The following is a 23,943-nucleotide window of genomic DNA, read 5'->3' on the forward strand; positions in this document are numbered from 1 at the left end:
GAGCCAGTAACTACTGAGCAGAGAGAATCCTGTTTACTTTCGCCCTGTGTGAAGGACAGAGCAGAGACAGAGAGTGGCAGTGACATTTCACAGTGACACAGTGGAGGACTCCCTGACAGCACACCACTGAATACTGTCTGTATTTATAGAAGTCCTTCATGGTTGTAGACTTGAGAGGTGACAAATTGGAAAAATCAGACAGATAGCAAGGAGAAGGACAATTGTAAACGACAGACGTAGACTAGTGATATAACTTTGATTTGATTTCACCGTGCTCCTCAACTTCTCCTCAAGTTCTACAGCAACTTGATGCTGACAGCCAGTACAGAGAATGACTTCAGTTTCTCTTTGATCATGTTTCAACTTCAACAGGCCATGAATGACTATCAGCCAGTCAACGGTTTAAAGATCTAAATCCATGCTGTTGAGACTAACCTCGGCCATTATCTCCTTCCTCTCATCCTGCAGACGTTTGTGGTTCACGTTCACATCTCCGAGGACGCTGATCTGTCCCCAGCTGTGGCCTTTGCTTCTCTGTCCCTCTTTCACATCCTGGTCACCCCCCTCTTCCTGCTCTCCAGTGTGGTGCGCTCCACTGTCAAGGCTCTTGTTAGGTGAGAAACTAAAATATATATATTTATATATATATATATATATGTATTTTCTTTTTTTTAAATATTTTTACAGTAGAGTTCAATGTCAGATTTATCACCTTCATGCAGCTTATCTTCTTTTTTGAAAAAATAAATGACAAAGACTACAGTTTCATAATTATAGCACCAGATAAAATAGTTTTTTATGTTTATTGGTTAGAAAATGTCTAGTCACGTGGACAATGCAACAACACGAATGACAGTAAACAAATTAGTGAAAAGCAACATGATTAAAGGAAACACTTGACCTTTTTCTGCAGTAGGTGGATCAGCTGCTTTATCGGATCAGCTTTTGTTCATGTAACAAAGTGCCTCAATTTTCTGTTTTAAGTGTCTCTGAGTGAGACATTGTGCCTAATTATTTTAGCATTTAGCTTCACAATTAGTTTGGCAGTCAAGACGTCTTGTGATTAGGCTTGATGCTGCACAAGTCAGTAACTCGCCATATGTATGCTGCTTTGCTTATTATATTGAGTGATGCAGTTTATGTAGGTTCACTTCTTATATTTTTACAGATCTATGTAGGGCAATGCAGAGACAAATGATCAACCCTTTTTTTTTAGCTCACATGCTTATATCTGCGGGGAGGAGTTTTCTACTGCTCAAGATGTCTTGATACATTTTAGATAGAAAACAATTACAATAATTTGCACAAAAAAACAAGAGCACTTGAAAGAAAATGGGAAAGCAGTGTACAGTAGACATCCCACCTAAAGGTTTGGTGTTCAGTAAAAACCACATTAGAAACATACTGCACTGTTGGGTAATTTCTGCTTCAATATTGAAGGGAAAAACATCAAAAGGGTTGGCCTAAGCTGCAAGAGAGTGTTCACTTTCCATGTATAATTAGACATTAGGAAAATTAGAAGAAACTGTCATTTTTAACATTTGGGTGCAAACTCTTGGTTATTTACTCCTTCTTGAAGCATAATCTCTACCTGCCTCATTAAGTCAATGAAGCAGAACTCTTTTCCTTGAGACTGTACAGGCAAGGAGAGCATGCCAGTTTAAATCCCATCATCCCTATCCTTATGTCTTGAAAGGGCAGGATGGGTGGGGATCATATCTATATGGACCTTTAGGAGACATGCTAATTCAACTGTGCTGGTGTACGCACCATATTTTAACCAGAGGGGCTTTTCTTTCCCTGAATGTGGAAGCTGCCTGTGATCCACGGATATGTCTATTTTGGGACTGTGTGATCTGACACACTTTATAGGACACCAAGAACAAAAAAAACTTACAGTGTAGATTCAGTTCATCTTCACACCTCAACACGAGAAAATGTCTCTTTTTTTTTTTTATTACTTTATTGTAGTGCTTTTCATATCCAATCACATGTTGTTACATATTTTTTCCTTTTGCAATTCAATTTTTTACAGTCTTATATTATTTAATAACACAAAAAGAAACCCATAAAGAAAGAAACAAAACTAGAAAAACAAAACAAGAAACAATATAATTAAAAAAAAAAAAAAAAAAACCCTACAAGGAGAAAGGCTTATACAATGCAGGCAGAGGAAGATGCTAAAGCATGTGGATTAATGAATTGGAGACGGCCTTCTTTGTTTATTTTTTTTCTTTTCTTTTCTTTTCTCGCTCTCATTCTCTTTCTCTTTTTTTTTTTTTTTTTTTTTTTTTTCCACCACCCCTCTCTGTAACTACATAATGAGACTTTGAAAAGGCACATTAAGAGGTAGTTTAACCTAATGGACAACAGCAAAGATGAACACTTGTTGGGACAACAGGGACATGATTAATGGTCCGAAACTCCACTGCACAGACCGCAGAGAGAAAAAGGTATGAGGTGTAAACTTGAGGTATGAAGGTACTAATGTGAGTTACGTGGAAATACAATTGAAGATTATTAAGTTGTGGTTATGGTATGATTTTATGTTTTATAACTGTTTAAGTTTAGAGTATTTGATATGGTTTTGAAGTTAGCAGGGTTTTACAGGAGAGGGAGGGAAAGGTGGGGGAGGGAAGGGGAGGGAGGGGGAGAGGGAGGGGAAAGGGAGAGATAGAGGGGGATAAGGGGAAAGTAAAAATACCTCACCATCTGTATAAGTTAGATTTTCTAAAGTATAATTGATTATTGATTGTAGTTTATTTTATTTGAGAGGAAGGGAATGGGGGTGAGGGACAAGGGGTAGAAACAGTTAAAATATGGAAAAATTTGATAGAATTATGAGCAATGAAATAGATAAGATATATTGAGTTCTTATATACTAATTTTGTAGGAAATATGGATAGGTATAAAGGTATAAAGTTAGAAATGAAAGGGGGGGGGGCTATCTGTTACATGCTGATAAAATAGGGTATGTACATGCTTACATTGTTGGCTGACACCCTGATCTTAAAGATGTTCATAACAACAGTCACCTTGAGATATCACCCTGTCGTGGGGTGGTACAGATGGAACCTAATTTTTCTGTGTAGGTTTTTCTTATTTTTTGTGGTCCTTTTCTGTTCTTTTTTTTTCTTTTTTTATGTGTAATTTGAATGACGGTTTCATGGTCATCACACAAACACATACACATGTTTTCAAACCTCAAAATACATATAGGTGCGTAAATGTAGGCACATATACACGCACACATACACTTGCACACCCCTATATCTGCCTATACTATGATGTAGAAGTAAACCAGTTTTATATACTTAGATTAAAACAAAGAATAATTTTTCTTCAAGGTTTATAGAATGTTTATCTTAAGGATTTGTAGTAAACAAAATGCAACAGAGAAAATCTTTGGTAGTCAGCCCATAGACCTATCAGATGTTTCATGTGCACTTTAAAGATAATATCTTTATATTGTTAATGGGATAGATAATGTCATAAAAAGAAAAAAAATTATGTTAGAATGTATTTGCTCTAACACACAGGGTTCACCTGCACTTCTCTACTATATACTGAATGTCTTAATCCATGACACATATGGATACCTAGATGAGCAAATTGAAGGAAATGAGTCCCGGTGTCAGATCTGACATTAAGCACAGATTTAGTAATTCGATTTAGATACCCAGGGAAGCATTTGTATTCATTTAGGTAGTGAAGTAGAATATAAGTGATTTAACTCAGAGATATAGAGATGTGTGTGTGTGTGTGTGTGTGTGTGTGTGTGTGTGTGTGTGTGTGTGTGTGTGTGTGTGTGTGTGTGTGTGTGTGTGTGTGTGTGTGTGTGTGACACAGGGAGAAACATTAAAGATAAAGCTCATCCATAGATTTTTCAATCTGTTTCAGTGAATATGACAGCAGGGATGCTGTTATTTTGACATGAACGAAAGTGAGCTCTTGCAAAGTTAATGTGGCTTGTGGGTGTCTGTTTCACTGATTAAATACAGTATAATTAAATACAAAATAGCCTAATATTGTAAATGCAAAGTCATTGTGTTTCAAGAGTCAATACATACACATTGTAACACAACACATCATCACATAATATACATCATACCAATGTCACTATTGCAATGCATTTGCTGTAACACACAGGGTTCACTGTGGCATGTTACCTGAACTTCTCTACTATACACTGAATGTCTTAATCCATGAGACATGTGGATACTGTACATAGATGAGCAAATTGAAGGAAATGAGTCCCGGTGTCAGATCTGACATTAAGCACAGATTTAGTAATTCGATTTAGGGGAAGCATTTGTATTCATTTAGGTAGTGAAGTAGAAGATAAGTGATTTAACTCTGAGATGTAGAGGTGTGTGTGTGTGTGTGTGTGTGTGTGTGTGTGTGTGTGTGTGTGTGTGTGTGTGTGTGTGTGTGTGTGTGTGTGTGTGTGTGACAGGGAGATACATTAAAGATAAAGCTCATTGTTAGTGAATCATGTTCCATAGATTTTTCAATCTGTTTCACTGAATGATATGATGATATTGTTTTTACCTGAAGGAAAGTGAGCTCTTTCAAAGTCGATGTTGCTTGTGGGTGTCTGCTCCACTAATTAAATACAGCATTAGTGACCCATCAACAGTATGTTTCGAATACTGCTTCATTTTACTTTCTCAAATGACTTGGTTTCTCTGTTTCTCTCTGTTTAATCAGTGTTCAGAAGCTCAGCGAGTTTTTCTCAAGTGATGAGATTGGAGACGAACAGGAGCCCAGAGCAATGGTAACCTCTGGCTCCAGCAATCACAACCAAAATAGATACCAGGCTGTGGTAAGTACATGTAAACACGTGATTTTGGGTCGGCTAAATTTAGACAGTAAACTAGTTGGATACTTACAATCTTCCCTTCTGCTGCATCCAGGCTGTCTCACTTTACTGTGACTGTTGTTTTCTTCCTCCACCTTATCGTCCACCTATTAATATCACCATTTACCCCTTTGTCCTTTGTGCCTGATGTTATACAACTCTCCCCTAGAAACCCTCTAAATCTTTCCCTTCATCCTCCTCCTCCTCTTCGTCCCGCCACCTCCAGCCGCTGAAGGTGGTGAACCGGAAGCGCCCTCCGAGGGACGACTGGAACAACTACAGCTCACAGGGGGACCACGAGGGCGACAGACCCTACCAGGAGGTGGACCAAGACATCTGTATCAAGGTGAGACAGACAAAAGGACAGAGTGATTCCTCCAGGTTTTATTAACATTGGGGTGGTGATGTAGCAGTTAGAGCGGCCTTTACAATTGTGTACATTTTTCCTTTTGTTTAAGGTCAGTCATTTTGTTAAGACCTTTAGAGATTTCTTTGCACGAGGGACAAAAATCTATAATCAGTTCCTGTCAGGTTGTCAACCCTTTGCTATTTTTCCAATCATTCAAACAAAGTTATGGCAAATTATTCCAATCAAAAGAGAGCCTGAAAACAGAGAGGTGTATAGTCAGAGTGTGTTAATAAATACACTGACAGCTTCAGGTAATTTGGGTAATTACATTTAATGTATTTAGAAATGCAAATTGAACCAAAAAGCAAATAAAACCTTACATATCGTATGTCATGGGTTTGAAACAAACATTTCAAAAACAAATCTGCAATTGGGTTTTGGTTTTGGACCTAAAAAGAAGTATCAGACCTTAGTTAACATCTAAATAATGTTATAAACAGTATATACTGTGACTATTTTTATGTATCAAACTAATCTCGGCCACAGCATCTTAAAATCCCAAGCCTAAAAGTCTGGTTCCTTTCGTGTACCGTGCCCGGGCGGACGGTGTGGGGACAATCTTGCTCAGGCACGGTTCAAGGCAACTGGGCCAAGTGTGAGTACCTCATTAATAATGCGGTCTCCATACTATGTTTTTGGCGAAAGTTGGTCAGCAACAGTTTTTTCAAGAACTTTCGAAATGAAGGGCAGTTTGGAGATTGGCCTATAGTTTTCAAACTGGGCGGGTCGAGAGAGGGTTTTTTAGGGAGGGGATGAACGCTAGCTTCTTTTTTTTTAAATAGACTGCTAGCCTACAGACCTGGAGGAGAGAGAGATGATGATTATATAGAGCAGGCTGGGGCCTAAGACAGGAAGGGCAGACTAATTGGCTGTCACAAGATGACACATTTTGATAAAACTTGGAATGATGCATCTAATTTCTGGGCATGGCAGTTTTCACAGTTGCACTGATTTGCACTTTTGACATTTGTTATTAATATCTGGGTTGCTGTTGATTGGAATTCCATTAAAATGTAAGAAAATTAGCTCTATGTCTAGCTCTGGAAAATTTCAAACTGCAGTGATTTGCCTCCATAAAAAATGAATAACACCAGTGTCCTCCTTCCCCTGGATCAAGTGAATAAGAAAGAGGTTACATTTACTTCTTATTGCTTCACTGTCACTTTACAGCATTATGGATGGATGACATGTTTACTGTTTAGTTGTGAAAGAGACATCTGAATGAGTCTGTGCTATGCTCTCCTCAGATAACTAGCGGTTATTTCACCTGGACCGATGGACCACCAACACTTTCTAATGTGGACATCAAGATTCCTTTTGGTAAGCGTCAGGCAGTGTGATGTACACTCTGCCTCTGCTTATTTATTTCTTCATCCAGTTTCCCTACGCACCTGTTTAATGCATTGCCTCTCAAACCTCTCAGGTAAGCTGACTATGATTGTGGGCCAGGTGGGTTGTGGAAAATCGTCTCTGCTGCTGGCAGCGCTGGGAGAGATGCAGAAAGTGTCAGGAACAGTCACCTGGAACAGGTCAGTTTCCAGTTTGCTGTTTGCTGTCTGTGTCAATCCACTTGGATACTTTAGTTCAAATGTTTGAATCACTTTTTTTGCATTTGAATGATTGAGTTTCCTGTTGCCTCATCAGTCTGACAGACTGAGAGGTACAGAGGTAGCTTTACAGTAATGAAATAAAGAAAACATAGTCCTGTGTGAAAATAATTGCGATTATTGCTAGATGGGTGCTGAAGTATGACGCTGATTATTCTTTGACCTAGTATCTGATATTTAATAATAATAATAATAAATTGAATTTATATAGCGCTTTTCATGAACTCACAGTTGCTTTACAGGGCAGGTAGATAATAAAAACAATGAAAAACAAAACAAAACAAGATTCAGGCACAAATAAAAAACGATGGGGTGTAGGGCTATGGATAGGCAGAGGTGAAGAGATGGGTCTTGAGGCAGGACTGGAAGATGGTGAGGGACTCAGAGGTGCGGATCTCTTAGGGGAGGGAGTTCCAGAGCCTGGGAGCTGCCCTGGAGAAGGCTCTGTCCCCAAAACTGCGGCGGTTGGACTTGTGGATGCAGAGGAGACCTGCTGAGGTGGATCTGAGGGACCGTGAGGGTTGGTATGGGGAGAGGAGGTCAGTGAGGTATGAGGGGGCCAGATGGTGGAGGGCTTTGTAGATGAGGACCAGGATTTTGTAGGTGATCCGGTGGGAGATAGGAAGCCAGCGGAGTTGTTTTAGGACTGGAGTGATGTGGTGCCAGGATTTGGAGCGGGTGATGAGGCGGGCGGCTGCGTTCTGGACCAGTTGGAGTCAGTTGATGTTGGTAGCGCTGATGCCACTTACTGTGATTAAGTATCTCCTCATCCTAAATGAAATGACACTGTGCGTTTGAGGGTTTTCCTTCAACAGGGAAGTGCTGACCCCATTAACATAACAGTATCTATACTGGTATGGATATGTGAAAAAGTTTAGGAGACTTTGACTTACACAGAAGAATTTAATGAAATCTTGATCGAGGAGACTTATTGTAGGATGTAGCACTACACAATGGATTGGACCACAATATGGTGTTGTATAGTGTTATTCTAAAGGATCTGTGTATTTCCATGAAGTATTTATCTCATGTTGAAGGTATCAAGTTTGGGTTATGCAAATATATTGATGGCACCATTACATAGATTTTGTTGTGCAAATACCTCAGTCGAGTCTAGCTCTCTCAAGGGAATAGGCTATCTGCGAGTGTGTGTTTGTAAGTAAGGTGTGTGTGTGTGGCCCGTTTGACATTCAAAGAAGAAGGTCCCGGAAAACAACATTCCCTTATCACGCAGCTGCTTCGACTCCCTCAACTCTGGAGACACACATACATTTCTGCATGCCCACAGGACAGGCTTAGAAATGGAGAATGGTCCAACAGAACATCTTGGCCCCTAACCTCTGACCTGGAAGTAACCCTAATGTTACCTAAATTGACTCCTTGTCTAATCTTAACAACTACATGGTGTGTTCTGAAAATTCTACCAGAAATACAACAGTTCATTCAATTACAAAGCAATAGGATGCATGTGCTGTCAGGGAAATCCATGTACTGTATGTTACACAATTCATTCTTGAAATTAAATCCAATCCAGAGGTGAAAGGTTAATTTGAAAAGAATTACATTCATGGAGACCCAGAGCACTCTGGTCAATATTCTTTTTCTCAAGAAAATCTCCACCCTCCCAGTCTGTTTGGCACTTGGACTCGTGTCCGGTAATTGGTCTGTCAGGGAGCTTTTATTTATGCATTTTCTTGCAGCAATAGATTCTACGTCCTGACAAGGCAATGCAATAACCATCAAAATCAGACCTTTTACCACGACATGGCAATGTAACATAAATGAATTTGTAAGTCAGTGAAATAGAGCTGATACTGCAAAACCACTGCGCAATGAATGAATGAAATGTCCCTGTAGTACTTCACATTGTAAGGACACTCACAGGAATGTAATCTCCTGCATTTCAGTTTCTTTTCATTGTGTTATGTGGATGGTTCAGTACAATGTGTAGCTGTGGCGGTGATTATTTGTGTGTACTGTTGCACTAAATAATTTCTCTCCTCTGATAGGTTTTTGTTTAGTTAAACAAATGGAAATCCACTGATTAGTTAAGACAGCAGACCAACACAAAGGGAGCACGTTGGAGTCTAATCTTGCAGCAGAATGTGAATGGCCAGTTAGAAGTTTCAGCAAAACTAAACCCAGTGGATCGAGAAAAACAGAGCACATTTGAAAAAGCTCAGCTGAAATACTCATATCCCACCCGATGCATTCTGGGAGTCATTAGCCCCTATCTCCTGCATCTGAGTATCTCGTCACCTCCCCAGGATAGCGCCGCTATTGGTCTCCACTTGTCAACAAAGTTTAGTTCCCCCCCACTTGATTATCACAGTGTCCCTGGCAGCCACACACACACACACACTCAGTCACACACAGTTCCTCCTTCTGTCCCAATGCCAGGGCCAAGCTGGCACCGCCTCAGATATTAGATTGGATTGTACACCCTGCCGGGTGCCCAACCCTCTCACTTATCACGTGTCCCAGGGAGAGACTAAGGAGCTGTCATTTAGATTTTGCCCTCCTGAATACATTCAGACACATTAAGATGAGTTTGTCCTTATGTTTTCACTATGTTGTTGTTGTTATTGTTGTGCTGTGTTTTAGTCAGCAACATTTAGAGATATACAATGTAAAGTTGTATCGGCGGGGGTAACCAGCAGATACAAGTCACTGAGATAAGAAATGCACATAAAGCAAAAGGCAATAAAATTGCAGCATGTGCCTGACAGGAATGAAGAGCATGACTAATGAGAAGATTGAGCAATCTCGTAACATTTATGAAGATGAGGTCTCATTGACGCGTGTGACGATGATTGGTGGCTCTGAGAGTCAGCTGTAACTTAATAGCTGATGGTGTTTATATCTTCAGCCTGAGCTAACCATGCTCCATGTCTTTATATAATCAACTTATATGAACTACTTCAGTTACTTGAAAAAGCAGACTCATTATTTAACATTTAGTGTTATTTATGCGTTATTATCAATCCCACTACTTTTCTTGGCAAGCATTCAAGAGCTAGGTTGATGATCTTCCTCAACGCATGGAGTTGCCCAGTTTTCACGGAATTTCCTTTTTCTGAGCACTGTTGAAATTGAAATTGACCTATGGAAACAGCAGTTGACAAAACACTCTCAGCACAAGGTCGACTATTCGGTCAACTACTGGTTCCCAAGATCAAGAATAAACTTTCAATCTCAAATGGTAATGAGTGTTTATAAGTGTTTATGAGTGTAATAAGTTTTTTTCGGACTGCTTTCTCGTCAGTGTAGTGCCACTTCTTTTCTTTTCTCTGAGCTTAGGGCTGTATCTAACATTGCAGGAAAAGGACATAACAATCTATACAATGATAAGGCAGCAGTATGACAACATCATCAGGAACAAGTTGTGCTTTATGCTTTTAGTGTCTCTATACTGAAATATGTGCTTGCTTGAGCAGTTTCTGATGAATAAAACCTGTTATTCGATCAAATTACAAGTCATGGAGGGCGGCATGTTTCTTTGGGGGGATGACGTGTTTACCAACACCATATTTTACAAACACAACCTGTCATTTCCATCAGTGGGACCCCCCCTAACCCCACCACTCCTCCTAACCCACCTGCTCCCTTTCGCTCTCGTTGCCCCTCTCCCACTCCAAATATGGCACAGAGTGTGAGGGAGTGTCTGGTATTTCTGTGTTGGTAAAAACTATTTCTATCTAATGTCCAGTCAATTTATGATTTGTCCTGAGTGGGAAAAATTGCTGCAGCAAGCAAAAGATACATTACACATACAACATGACATTGAAACATACATCAGTTGACATACACGTGCCAAGGGTGGCTTACACCTTTTGCACAGTTGAGAAATTATCCAGAGTCGTTAAAGCGCCTCTGTAGCAAGCTTAAGTGTCAAACATAACCCCATGGTGGCTATAAATAATGCAATGCTATAAATAATGCAATGAACATGTAACGGTCTCCGTGCAGGTTGGATATGTTGTGTGCAGTGAGGTCGAGAGTCTCAAAACTGGGCAGCAAAGCCAGTTGGATAACGAGGTTGGGACCTCAAACCTGCTGATGTAATTACCTGCAACACATCAACTAGCTGACCCCAGCCTGAAACGAGCACTTCATTATAAAGTATATTGTTTGTAGCTGGGTGTCAGCTGTTGGACTGAAAAACACAAAAGCAAGGGAAGAAAAAGCCTTCTTTAAGAGACTAAAATGAATGGGTGTTGACAAATAGGGCGGCATCCTCAGGCGTGGTCGTCACAATCAACATGCACCATTACTCCCTGTCATCATTAGGGGAATTACAGTTTTAATGATGGACATTTAAGTTAATTTAGGACAGTTAGAAACTGAAGGAAGTTCCTTAGCCTGGCTTTGATGATTAGACTTGAATTTCTCGCTGCTGATAGAAACTGTCCTGTACGACTCCCTCATGAATTCTCCTCTAACGTGACCTTTCATCCTAAAGGTGTTGATAGACATCAGGGGAAAATAGCCCTCGGTGCTTCACTCAGAGATAAAAGCTGTAAGTCATCAACTCCGGCATGATTGCCCTGTTTTTACGATTTCGGCAGGATTAAGACAATTGGCTGTCCATTCAGACTTCAGTGTCTTTCAAGTGTTGTTAGGTAATGAGGTCTGATGAGGTAATTTTCTCAAGGGGCATTTTCATTGGGAGTTGTTAGAAAGTGCACAGTTTAGCCCTGATAATTGAAGAAATCTCCATCCCCCTAAAAGAAAGTCAATTTTATATTTGAAATGTTGATTTTTATGTTTTAAACTCTTCTTCTTAAAAAGTATTCATTTTCCACATTGCCCATATGTGATATTTGTTTTACATGTGACATTTTAAAATAGTTTTTTTTAAGTTGTAAAAAGTTGTGATACCAATTCATGTTGTAGATGAGGTTCACTGTATGAGCCACTGTGGATTATTGGCGTCTCCTGTCACATCTGTTCACTTCTGTGTTGTTTAAAAAAATATATTTTGTTTAAATACATCGCAAACATATTTGTTCTGTCATTTATAGGTCTTAAATTCCGCTCAACACCTCCGGCCTAGATGTACAACATTCCCTTCAATGTTATTTTATTTTACACAGTCAGTACACACAGCAGTGTTTAACATGTTTGTTGCATGTCAGAGCTTCTTAAATGTCAGTCACCAGTTTACTTCCTAACAGCTGCTGCAGTGAACTGTGAACCTTCTTCAGAGTCACCTTCTCAGAACAAGAGAGGTGTCAAATTGGCAAACCTAAAAATACACCGCAGCTTCTACTGAGCATGTGCAAAGCTCCAAACAGCCAATAAGATCTTAATGAATTTTAGAACTAGGAGTCTGAATGTGAATTGTTATGTGCATGTGTGTGTGTATACTGTATGTGTGTACACTTTGAGACATTTCATTATTCTAAAAATAAGAGTTTATGGGAGTTTTAGGGCTGTTACAAATTGCATAACCAGGTTGGGAGTATTCCCTGTATTTTTTATAACTTTTGATGAGGAACTATTGCAGAATTGTTTGATATACTTCCACTTATATACAGTATATATATATTATATATATATATATATATATATATATATATATATATATTTATTTATATTTTTTTCTATTTTCTGCAGCCTGCCAAACCTGGAGTCTGAGGGAGATGAAAGGTAAGTCAGAGAGTAAACAGGACAAAAAAAGCCCAAGCACCCAAACATCAACCAATGCTATCATATATTTTTTAGTTCTGCCTTAAATGACCATTTTAAACCTGCATGAAGATCTGAGATTGAGGACAAAAGTTAGTATGAATCAAATACGTTCAAAATATTTGTAGCCTTTGTAGCCAAAGTGCAAATGCACTGCAGTACACTATTTTTGATGAGAGAAAGAAAGACATTTGATTTAGCTGTTGTACATGACCAATAGTGGAGTGGAGACTGTAAATCCCTCTTATAAATACAGCTCTGTTGACATTTCATAATTGTGACTGGTTTAGCTAATGCAAATGTTGTTTTAGCACGCACACACACACACACACACACACACACAATGGTTAATGGGTGGCATCCATGTCGGCCTGTGTTTGCCAACAGTATGTCAACAGAGCATTTGACAGCGTCTTATCATTGGCTGTTTCTGTCTAACCGGACACTGACAATATAGGAAACTTTTAGCTCTGTAAGTCTATTGATAGTGTTATGCTTTACGTGTGAGTGTCAACGGAAGTGTCTGGTGAATAACAGTATAGGACATTATGTTGGTTTTTTTATAGTCTGGGCGCAGTGTAAACAAAATACTGAATTTGTAAGTACCTCACCCCATGAACAATATCATGTTACTTGGGATGATCATTTTCATTTTTTCACCTAAGTCATTTCAGAGCTCAGATTATATATAGAAAAGCACTCAGGGTTAGATTTTGTCATAAAACAATATATAGAAATCGTACTTATATATATATATATATATATATATATATATACCAGTACACAAAACAAAACAATAACTAGCATGAAACACAATAAATATATAATAAATCTGAAGCATGACAATTTAAAACTTAACATAATATATCATATTTTTATAGTGGTGTTGGCCACATTAAACTTTCAGGGCTACATAACACTAAAAGGAAAAGCCTACTTCCTTGCTGTAGGTAGGATTGTGAAGATCCAGGACTTTGAACAAAATTTGAACATTGACAACTTCTCAGTCCCTCCCCCCTTTCTGCTAAAGCCCAAAACGGTCTCCTAAGCCCCTCCCCCCACAAGGGAGAATAAATGCGTGTGCACGAGCAGTGATTGACATGCAGTTAGACACCCCCCCTGGCCTTGATTGGTGCATCTGAACAGGTAGTGATGGATTTTTGCAAATCGCACTACAGGCTGTAGGTGGTGCCAGAAGAGCCGGATCTTTTTTTTAAGTAATTCAATTTTTTTTAATTACCTGTTGATGTAGTTCTACTGGAACATAGGGTCAGAAAGTTAGTTTTATAAGTCTTACCTACTGCACCTTTTAAATAATTTCTAACTATGTGTTGTTTGTTACTAAAGTTATCAAATTCGTCATCCAGAGTATTCATCATCTAAGTAATTGCAGTTGAGAAAACAAATCCCCAGCTAACTGGAAATTTTACTGGGGACTTTAGTATTTTTAGCTCACCCTGTCTCTGCTCTGGAACTGTTGATTGCGAGATAAGTAAAATCTTCGGAAAAGATAAGGGACACTGCTGCCTAGTCAGGAAGGAAGGATGGGACGTAGTGTGTGTGTCACCTCAACCCAGAGACCATCTTAATGAGTCTTTGTGTCCTCTCAGGATCAAATTGGCTTGCTCAAAAACATACCAGCCAGTAAAAACGGAAAGAAACGGAGGAAAGAAATCAGCTCACTTCATTGAACTTCATTCAATCTTCTTATTTCCCCAGAAAGTCACATCAGTCTTTATGTTTATTTGATAATTCTGGAACACATTCTGATGAAGAAATACAGTTGCACAAGTTTAGTGTATGTACAGTGTTTAAGCAAGTGCACACAAATCATTCTTTTCTCACCTTGAACACCCTGCCTTTACAGTTATAGTGCAGCTTAGAGAGAGAGACATACGCTAGATGAACAGGATACCAGCAAACAGCAACAAACATCCCATCAGCCACAGACCCCGTGTTGACGTACTAATCTCAACCAGAGGAATCAGATCCTCTGAGAACTGAATGAGTCAGAGTCCAAACGGGTTGATTTCCATATCAGCAAATTACAGGAAGAAAAATGGGGAGGGGGGTGGCGTTATTTTTAGGAAGGACAAGATCTCAGCTAATGATAGATGTGTTCATGTAGGGCAGTGAATGGTTGGCCTGCTGTTTGGTCTGCTGAGCAGTGAAATGATTGCCATAGTGCGGGAAGCCTACATGGGTTAGTGTGTGTGTGTGTGTGTGTGTGTGTGTGTGTGTGTGTGTGTGTTTTCTGTTAATCATTACAGGATGAAAGTGGAGCTGATCATCTGTTTATCTCAAAGGGGACAGCATGGCTTATTTCATGTTTTTGTGTGCATGTTTGATATTTTCTCTGCAGTCCCACGGACAGAGATGCAGCAGGTGACGGAGAAATCAGGTGAGCTCAGACAACAACATGCCACACACCAGGCGGTCTCCATGGAGACGCATCACAATTATCCACAGAGGAGAACAGGAGTTATCATGTTTTATCTAGAAATCCACCGAAGATAATACAGAATCAGATATTCCCTCTGCTCACACACTTACCCCCGACCCTCAGCTACATACTGACTACACAAATACGCCACAGTCTCTAATGATCTCTGGACCAGGACCAGGTTATGGACTGGAGTTTCTATAATGCATCACCAGCTATTAAAGGTTGAGGAGGTTCCCTGTGGTCCAGAGGTCAAATAGTTTCCTAACCGTAACCCGTGTGTGAAATTTCATTAAGAAGTCAAATTTGAACATATATAGAGAACAGATTATTGATTGTTTGACACTTCTCTATGTGTATATAAACCTCTGGTAGGAAGAGAGGCGCTGTGGCCTACGCTTCCCAGAAGCCCTGGCTGTTGAATGCGACACTGGTGGAGAACATTACCTTTGAGATGCCCATGATCAAACCGAGGTAAGACCTTATACCTGCACCAAACCCAAATGGTGGTATGAGAGGTTATGTCTGTTTAAACCGTGCTGAACTTCTCCACAGGTGCTGCTGTTGGATAGGGCGATAGGAGTGTGCTGCACACTGCAAGTACTGGAAACAGATGTGACTTACCAGAGATTTTATGATTTTATTAGACAGTCAACAGTAAAGAGATGACAAGAAATTGGAGGCCAAAGATGGGAAACGACAGACATCACTGGTCCCAGTTGGCACTGTACACCCTGAGGCCACCAGGGCACAACAATCACAAATACATGTAATTCATTATACAAAAACAAAAATTGCAAATTGCTAATGAAGGACTGCAGAAAGAGTAGCAAACACACATTTCAGCTAAGTTTTTTTCATCAATGCTGAAAAAGAGCTGCCCACTGTACAGAAATCCTATTTTTGAATGTTCCTTGAAAGAATGACAAACGGCAGGTCAAAGGACATTATAACCTCTATGAAGGACGGATTTATTGGCCGACTGATGTATAAGCCTGCATTAGTTTTCACTAGGTGTACCTGATAAACTGGCAACTGAGTGTATTAGTTAGATCGGTCAAGGTTGAATTCCAACATTCTGTTTTCAATGCAAACTCTTTTGTTTTAATCTTTTTAGTTTGTGGATGTGCTTCACATTGAACACAACTTTATAGACTGTACTCTTTTCTTTGTATCCACTAATAAGATGTCTTCCTTACATTAACAACTGAACATTATGTTGCTTCATTGCTGTCAGTGTGGAACCCATAATCCCCGAAAAACTGTCTAAGGACATTCTCATTTAAAATGACATTCAGAGTTGTTCATTATAACGGATTAATCAGTGTGTTGTCAGGCCAAGCTGTTAGGCCAAAATAGAGCCAAAACCTTTCTGCTCCCTGAGGCCACTGTGGTAAATTGGATGTATTGATGCCTGATTGAGTCAACAGTTTCAATCCAGTATAAAAAAGCCAGAGCTTGACTTCCCAAATAACTTGTTTTGACACAAAGACACCTCGAGCCAGACCAGACTTGGCAGAAGGTGTCTTTTGGCTGTGCAACTTCTACGGTTTCACTCACTCCTGGCTCAACAACAAAATGCTGTTTTTAGCCTGCATGAGCACAATCAAAAATACACACACACACATTGTCTTTTACTTACACACAAACCCAATTGCACAGACTCATCATTTTCATCCACACAACAAATGGTATTTTCTAAAAAAGTCAGTTGCTTCGATTTATGGTTGTGGCCAGGCTTTTTCTAGGTCTAATGGACTCTTTTTTTTTTTTTTTTTTTTTTTTTTTTTAAAACATCAGAAGGACAGCTGTGGTTTGTTGCTGTTGAGATGTTTGCCAAACCTGCATTGCCTCTCCTTGCTGTCTCCTCTGTCTTTCTCGAGCCCTACGATACAGTTGACACAATATTTTTCAACTAACTTGTCCTTTTTCCAGTGCAGGTTTTGGGCTTCTTGTCCTGCTTATAAGACATTCATGTAGCCATGCATCTGGCAGAGTAACTGCTCAGGAAGTGTGCTGCAAGAGATTGACTGGTTCTTATATTATATAACACTGTGGATTAATAAATCAATGAACCATTGTGAATTGTTAGATTCCGACTATAACTGTCGGAATATATTAACTGGTGAGGGCACATTCAGTTCATTAATATTAATCAACCACTTCTGGCCTGTGAAACCATATTTGTAGATCCTATAATTCTCAAAGCTTCAACAATTAGAAAAATGTTAACCTGTCATGTTGTGCGGCGTCGTTTCTATTGTACTTTCAAGACCATGCGGGTAGCTCCAAATGGATAATATAAAAATGACGATACATCATAATGAATAACATGCCATTCATTGAAATCTGAACTCTGATGCAGCCCTGAGTGTCCCCAGTGCGTCTCTGTGCGCTCTGATTCTGCCTTTCATCTCTTCATTCTGTCTGTCTGTTCAAGCGAGTCTGATTCAGCGCTCAGGGCAAAATCTTCAGAGTTAGGCCACATAGGCTGCTGAAACTCATTTCTTTATTTTGAGTGTTCATGGCTCAGTTCAGACTTTTATTGGGTTGTGTTATGCATACATAACACCTTAAGTTTTATATAGATAGAGAAAGTTGTATATAGATAGATAAAGATATGTATAACATTAATAATGTAGCAGTCATTTGTATGTATGTGAGATACAGTATATGTGTGTACGTGTTTGTTGTGTTATGGTTGTCTAAGCTACTGGATGCCTAAAATTTCCCTCGGGTTGAATAAAGTATCTATCTATCTATCTATCTATCTATCTATCTATCTATCTATCTATCTATCCATTCATCCATCCATCCCAATTCATTTACTGTCTAGATTATTAGCCAATAAGTTAATATTGAGCAGACCCATAGTTTCCTTCTGGCTGGTATTAGCGGCTGCTCTCTGTCCTCATCTGTATTCTGTCTCTGTTTGTGCCTGCCAGGTACAATGCTGTCATCGAGGCCTGCTCTCTCCAGCCTGACATTGACATCCTTCCACAAGGGGACCAGACAGAGATTGGGGAGCGGGTCAGTATGACAGTAAAATATACGATTGTCTTTGAATTCCTCTGTCTTTTTTATTTTTCAGATCTGGCCATAGCTCCCACTGTGGCTCACTGTACTGCAGAATCATTTATCATCATTACTGTGCAACCCGGATTTAATGTTTGTGTGCTTAGGGAGTTGGACTGACCTTGTTCAGCCAAAGCAATGTCATGTTGGATTTCTTTGTGCACCAGTAATGTGGGAAATAAACCATGATCTCCTTTGTTACTCTGGGGGAAAGTGCCACACACATTCATGGATGTAATCATGTTGTTCATCCCTCTTTGTAGTAAAATGTTGTAAAGTTTTTTTTCCCTCTGGTGCAGGGTATCATCCTGTCAGGGGGACAGAAACAGCGTATCAGCGTTGCCAGAGCCTTGTACCAACAGACCCACGTGGTCTTTCTGGTGAGTCCTCTTCTTCACTCACGCATCTTCTGATCCAAAGAATGATTTCAGTTGTTGCACTGCACCTTTTAATTAACCCTGTTAGCAGACAGTCTATTGGTATTCACAGTGAAACGTTGTTTCTGAAGCTTTATTTGAAGACTCAGATGTGATTCTATTTCTGATGCCTTCCTACGTGATGAAAATAGCAACACACTCTCTTAAGCTCAGCTGTGGGGCTGAAAAGCTCAATGCAACTTTCAACTGACAGTTTGAAAATGTCAGTTCCTGGTGTATTTTACTCAGTTGATAATCACTTTGCAATACATGTTTGTAACTAGGACTTCAATATCCTTGAATCTGCAGATTAGGGGTTGGTTTAGTCTATGAAATGTTAAAAAAGACATTCTCGGAACCCACAGTGTTGTTGTCAGTTTGCTTGTTTTGTCTGACTAAAGTCTACAGCAGTAAGATATTAAATTTACTTTCAAATATGAAAAAGAAAAACAGAAAATCCTCACATTAAAAAAGAAAGTTGGAATTTTGGGCATTTTTTCTTGAAAAATGACTGAAAGGTGTCCAGGGAAGCTCAGTTGGTTGAGCGGGCGCACATATACAGAGGTTCATGCCTCGACGCAGAAGGTCAAGGGTTTGAGTACGACCCGGGACGATTTCCTGCCTGTCTTCCCCCTCTCTCTCCCCCTTTCATTGCTTTCCTATCATTAAAGGTGGAAAAATGGCCACAAAATAATCTAATCTAAAAAAAAACCGAAATGATCAATCAAAGTTGTATTTCTGTGCATCAATCAAACCAATGTCAGTCAAATCTAATTAAAACACACCCACACAGTGCACAGGAGCTGATTTCTTGATAAATAACAACTAAGAAAGTTTATTTCTAAACTTTAACTTTGACTGCTAAATATTGATATTGCTGCTAAATACTTATTAATGTCTGCTGATGTATTTTTTTTTAGGATGACCCATTCTCTGCTTTAGACATCCATCTGAGTGACCATCTGATGCAGGACGGTCTGCTCAAGCTCCTGAGAGAGGAGAAGAGGACGGTGGTGTTGGTCACACACAAACTTCAGTATCTACCACACGCAGACTGGGTGTGTGTGTGTGTGTGTGTGTGTGTGTGTGTGTGTGTGTGTGTGTGTGAAACAGAGGTATTTACAGCTATTATCTTAACCAACTAAATAAACTGTAGATTAACAGAGCCTTTTACTCTTTAAAATGAACAGTAATTGATAAGATAGTCCATTTGTGATGCTGTTATATGAGTGCATAAAGATTGATTTTCGGTGTCAGCTTATACTAAAGATTGCATTTCTTCTTCTCTATTTTTGTGTGTATGTGTTTTTTTTTTTTGTTATTAGATCATTGCCATGAAAGATGGTACTATCCAGACTGAAGGGACTCTGAAGGACATCCAGAACTCTGAGCCTGAACTCTTTGAGCAATGGAAAACGCTGATGCACAGACAGGACCAGGAGTTTGAGACGGTGATTAACACTAGAACCACGAAAGCCCACGCCATTTAACGTTGTGGTTCAAAAATTCAAATTATACTGTCATGTCATTCTGCTATGTTTCTCTCCTGCCCTGACTTTACCTTTAAGACCAGTGTTGGGAGTAACGCGCTACAAAGTAACGCGTTACTCTCTTTTGTGAAAAATGAACATTTGCAGACAAGAAGACACTACAAGAGACTACTTTAGCTGCTACTGATCTAACGTTGCAGGACCTTATGGTGGCGCAATGATATACCAATTGAACAATGAGCATTAAACCACAGCATGGCAGATAGTGCAGATAGAATGAGCTTTCTCTCCTGGAGGTATGGACATTGTAAAATGATAACAAAGGAGGCAGTTTATCATTTAGTCTTCTTTACTCTGAACTCCTGATGCAAGTAAAAAGTGAGCAGTGACACACATGTTTTGGGTGCTACCGTATATATCACAGTATATGCGCAGGCACATTTTAACTACCGTATATACCACAGTATATGCGCAGGTGCATTCTAACTACCGCATATGACAGACATTACTTTTCGCACGTCAAAATTAAAGAAAAAAATGTAGTGTTGAGTTCTCAATTATGTGCAGGTGTAAAGAACCTATCCACATCGAAGAGTAGCAATTCAAATCTTATGAAGCACCTGTTGAAGCAACACGCTTTGACAAAGCTAGAAGCGAAAGACCCCAGCCCTACGGATGCTGAAGGCGCATGCAAACTAGAGGATGGATACCCGAACCGTCCCGTCGGGTACCGTCGGGTCCCGACGGGCCGGGCTCGGACAGAAAAATGTGGCCCGATCCGCACTCTAATGCAAACAAGCTAGATTTTACACTGACTGCAGTGCAGCCGATAAGCCTGAATAAATTGATTGCTGGGTATACTGTAGGCCAATCACTTTTATTTAATTGGGCCTAATGTGGTAAAAAAAAAAAAAAAACACTGTTAAATGACTGAGACAGTTGTTATTTCATTTCAAGTATTAAAAGGGACTTTTGTACTAGGCCTAGGCCCTACTGCTTGATTTGAAGGCCTGTTGCCCTGTTGATTGCAATAAATAGGTCAAAAAATTATGTTTATTGTGTTTGACTGTTCAGTACTGTTCATATTTACATTTAAAAAGCAGACATAAAAGTAACTTAAAAGTTACTTTCCCTAGTAACTAATTACTTTTGATATACAGTAATTAAGTAATTAAATTACTTTTAAAAGTAACTAGTAACTGTAACTAAATACAAATTTTCAGTAACTTGCCCAACACTGTTTAAGACCTATTCTGCACATGCCTATATTGTCATAATGATAATGTTTAGAAAACAAAATAGAGGGTGTTTTAGTGTTGTTTTCCATGAAGACACACCCCTTTAGTTGCCAGGAGCAGCGCTGATGTGTCCCGGGATGGATATATATATATACATATATACATATACATATATACACATGGCAGATGTGTGCGGTATATGCTTTGATTATATCAGGAATGTTATTTATGTAAAGCGAAAAAATACAGATGTTTCTGAATTGTATTATAACTGCACACAGTAGAAATATTAATGCTGAGGGGGATTTATTGTTGTTCTTTCATTTGACAGAATGTAATCATGTAATCATTTGCACAGTTGATTGTGATTATATATAGCATTTATTTTACATTTACTGCTTACAACTCAACACAGCATCAGAGAGAACCAAATAGATGTGTTTGCGAGAGTTGCTCACAGAAACCTCTGAGGTTTTATGTTGACTGAACTAAACTGAGCATCACAGCACCCTGAAAATACCCTTTCTAAAAATAGCCTTTTAAAATAACACATTTTACACAGCTAAGAGTATACCAGTTTTGTGTGGGTTTGAGCTGTTCAATAAGCTATCTGGCTGCGTATGTGTGTGTGTGTCCTTGCTCTTTAGAGATGGAAACGTTGGCTCAGCCTGCATGGCTCTTGGGCGTCGGGTTTAGAGGAAATAGTAGCCCTAAAGAGCCTGACGGATCCAGAGGTTAACAACTGGACATTCAAAGTGCTGATGAATCCGTAACGACTTTGAATCTTTGCTTTTCGTTTTATAGATTCGAAAGAGATGCAAACAATCCAGTGCTGCTTGGAATGACAATTTGATCACCTGGATGTTTGCTTAATGTCTCCTCAGATTATAGTCTTTAGTACTCTGGAGAGAATCACGTGTTTATCTTTATCTCTCCTCCAGGAGACGGAGGCGGCGAGTATGACAGATCTGGAGAGGAAAAACCTGCGCAGGGCCATGTACTCCAGAGACGCCGCCAGGACTGAAGAGGACGAGGAAGGTGAGGGGTCTCAGCAACCAACAGCTTGATCACATGATGTATGACTGCAGTCAGTACTTTACCGATAATATAGTGTGTGTGATTACTGATAATAATGAAGGCAGAATATCATTTCCCTTCCCCTGTTGTGTCTATTTGCTGAGGAGCAGCACCTCTTACATTACATTTAAGCGTAAGCTCATCAGCTTCTTTTGAATGCTAACACCTGCTGCAATGTCTGCAATTATTTGAATGACTACAAATCCCCTGTTCTTTATTTATTCTCCCCTGTGTATATGAAAACAAACATAGCATGGGTGTTAAATGCTCCAGACTTTTTTCTGGGTCTGGTGTCTCGTGTCTTGGCTTCTTTTAGACTTTCTCAGCAACCAGATATGACACCACCTTCTCTCTAGCAGCCTCCAGCTAGACACATCTGATCCTTAACATTTATGTGGCTCCGCTGTTGAATGTGCCCCTTTGGCGGGAGGTGCTAAGGTGCAGAAACTGTACTCTTTATCTGTGTCCTGTGTTGTCTCCCATGTGCTGGTGGCACCCCTGAGTGGACTTGTGAAATGGCTCCAGCTGCCCTTCTGTTTGATCGAGCAGGTGTGGCCAGAACAGCATGGACTGAAAAAAAGAAAAGTAGTTTGAAGCATTGTGACGCTGCAAGCAACTCCCAGCCATGTCCGCTTCTGCCACCATGTTAGAATCTCATCATCCATCATTTTCTTTTTCACCAAACATTTGGCCCTACTGCTTCTCAAAGCCTAGTTAATGCCAGCATGATTGCACAGTAGATGGTGGTAGCAGTAGGCTTATTCATTCATTCATTCATTTATTTATTCATTCATTCATTTAGTCAGTCTTTTCTTCCTCTACTCTCCTGCTTCCACCGGCTTGTAGACTCCCCCATGCAGCCTCCAAAGCTTGCTGCATGATGTGATGTGATATATTTACATCAGGGGTGGGGAGGACGCAGGAGGACGTTAACATTAGCTTCTCAGCCACAGTCAGTGTGTCATGGCTGCTCCTGTGCCCCCTGAAAAACACGCCATTCGTGGGAATGAGCATTTGCTTGGTGTTGAAGAACATGAATATACGTATATGCAGTAGCCTGTAGCAGACTTTCTCTGGGGTTTCTCCTCTGCTTTGGCCCTCTTTCTCTGTTATTTATTCTCTGCTCGTCCAGTCCTGTGTCAGAAAAAGCACAGTAGTACAGCAGATTAGTAACAAAATCGTTCACTTTGGTATACAAGCATGAAATTTGGCACAGATACTCTCTAAGGGCCACTATTTTGGAAAAAGGCGTTGGCCACTCAAAAATTCAATATGGCAGCCATTTTTCAAGATGGCCGCCATTGCTATTCAATGCTTATTATATCAATGATTCAAGCAGTGATCCAAGCATAAAATCTGATACAAATACTCTCTAAAGGACATGTTAATGGAAATAGATGCTTGTCCCTCATAAATTCAAGATGGCCGCCATTTTTAAAGATGGCCACCGTTCCTGTCGAATATTAATTATTTCAATTGTTCATATGGTGATGCAATTATAAAATTAGGCAGAAATACTCTTCAAGGAACACTCTTTTGGAAAAAGGTATGTGCCACTCAAAAATTCAGGATGGCGACCATTTTCAAGATGGCCACCATTTCTATCAAAAATTTATGAAAGGATTCAAGAGAAATG

The 23,943-nt window shown here is 39.7% G+C and overlaps 1 protein-coding gene across 1 annotated transcript in view; it reads left to right on the forward strand.

Moving 5' to 3' along the window:
• abcc8 (ATP-binding cassette, sub-family C (CFTR/MRP), member 8) overlaps nucleotides 1-23,943 on the forward strand; it is a 72,923-nt gene that overhangs the window by 34,844 nt on the left and 14,136 nt on the right. The window contains exons 12-24 of the mRNA XM_028584666.1: nucleotides 469-614; nucleotides 4,711-4,825; nucleotides 5,088-5,207; nucleotides 6,518-6,590; nucleotides 6,694-6,799; nucleotides 12,497-12,529; nucleotides 14,931-14,969; nucleotides 15,387-15,485; nucleotides 17,957-18,041; nucleotides 18,386-18,466; nucleotides 19,423-19,560; nucleotides 19,828-19,953; nucleotides 22,172-22,268. Of these exons, the coding sequence (XP_028440467.1) occupies nucleotides 469-614; nucleotides 4,711-4,825; nucleotides 5,088-5,207; nucleotides 6,518-6,590; nucleotides 6,694-6,799; nucleotides 12,497-12,529; nucleotides 14,931-14,969; nucleotides 15,387-15,485; nucleotides 17,957-18,041; nucleotides 18,386-18,466; nucleotides 19,423-19,560; nucleotides 19,828-19,953; nucleotides 22,172-22,268 (1,258 nt within the window). The remainder of the gene's footprint in view (nucleotides 1-468; nucleotides 615-4,710; nucleotides 4,826-5,087; nucleotides 5,208-6,517; nucleotides 6,591-6,693; nucleotides 6,800-12,496; nucleotides 12,530-14,930; nucleotides 14,970-15,386; nucleotides 15,486-17,956; nucleotides 18,042-18,385; nucleotides 18,467-19,422; nucleotides 19,561-19,827; nucleotides 19,954-22,171; nucleotides 22,269-23,943) is intronic.

This window comes from Perca flavescens, chromosome 8 (genome assembly GCF_004354835.1).
Source record: "Perca flavescens isolate YP-PL-M2 chromosome 8, PFLA_1.0, whole genome shotgun sequence".
In the NCBI taxonomy this organism is placed as follows: domain Eukaryota; kingdom Metazoa; phylum Chordata; class Actinopteri; order Perciformes; family Percidae; genus Perca; species Perca flavescens.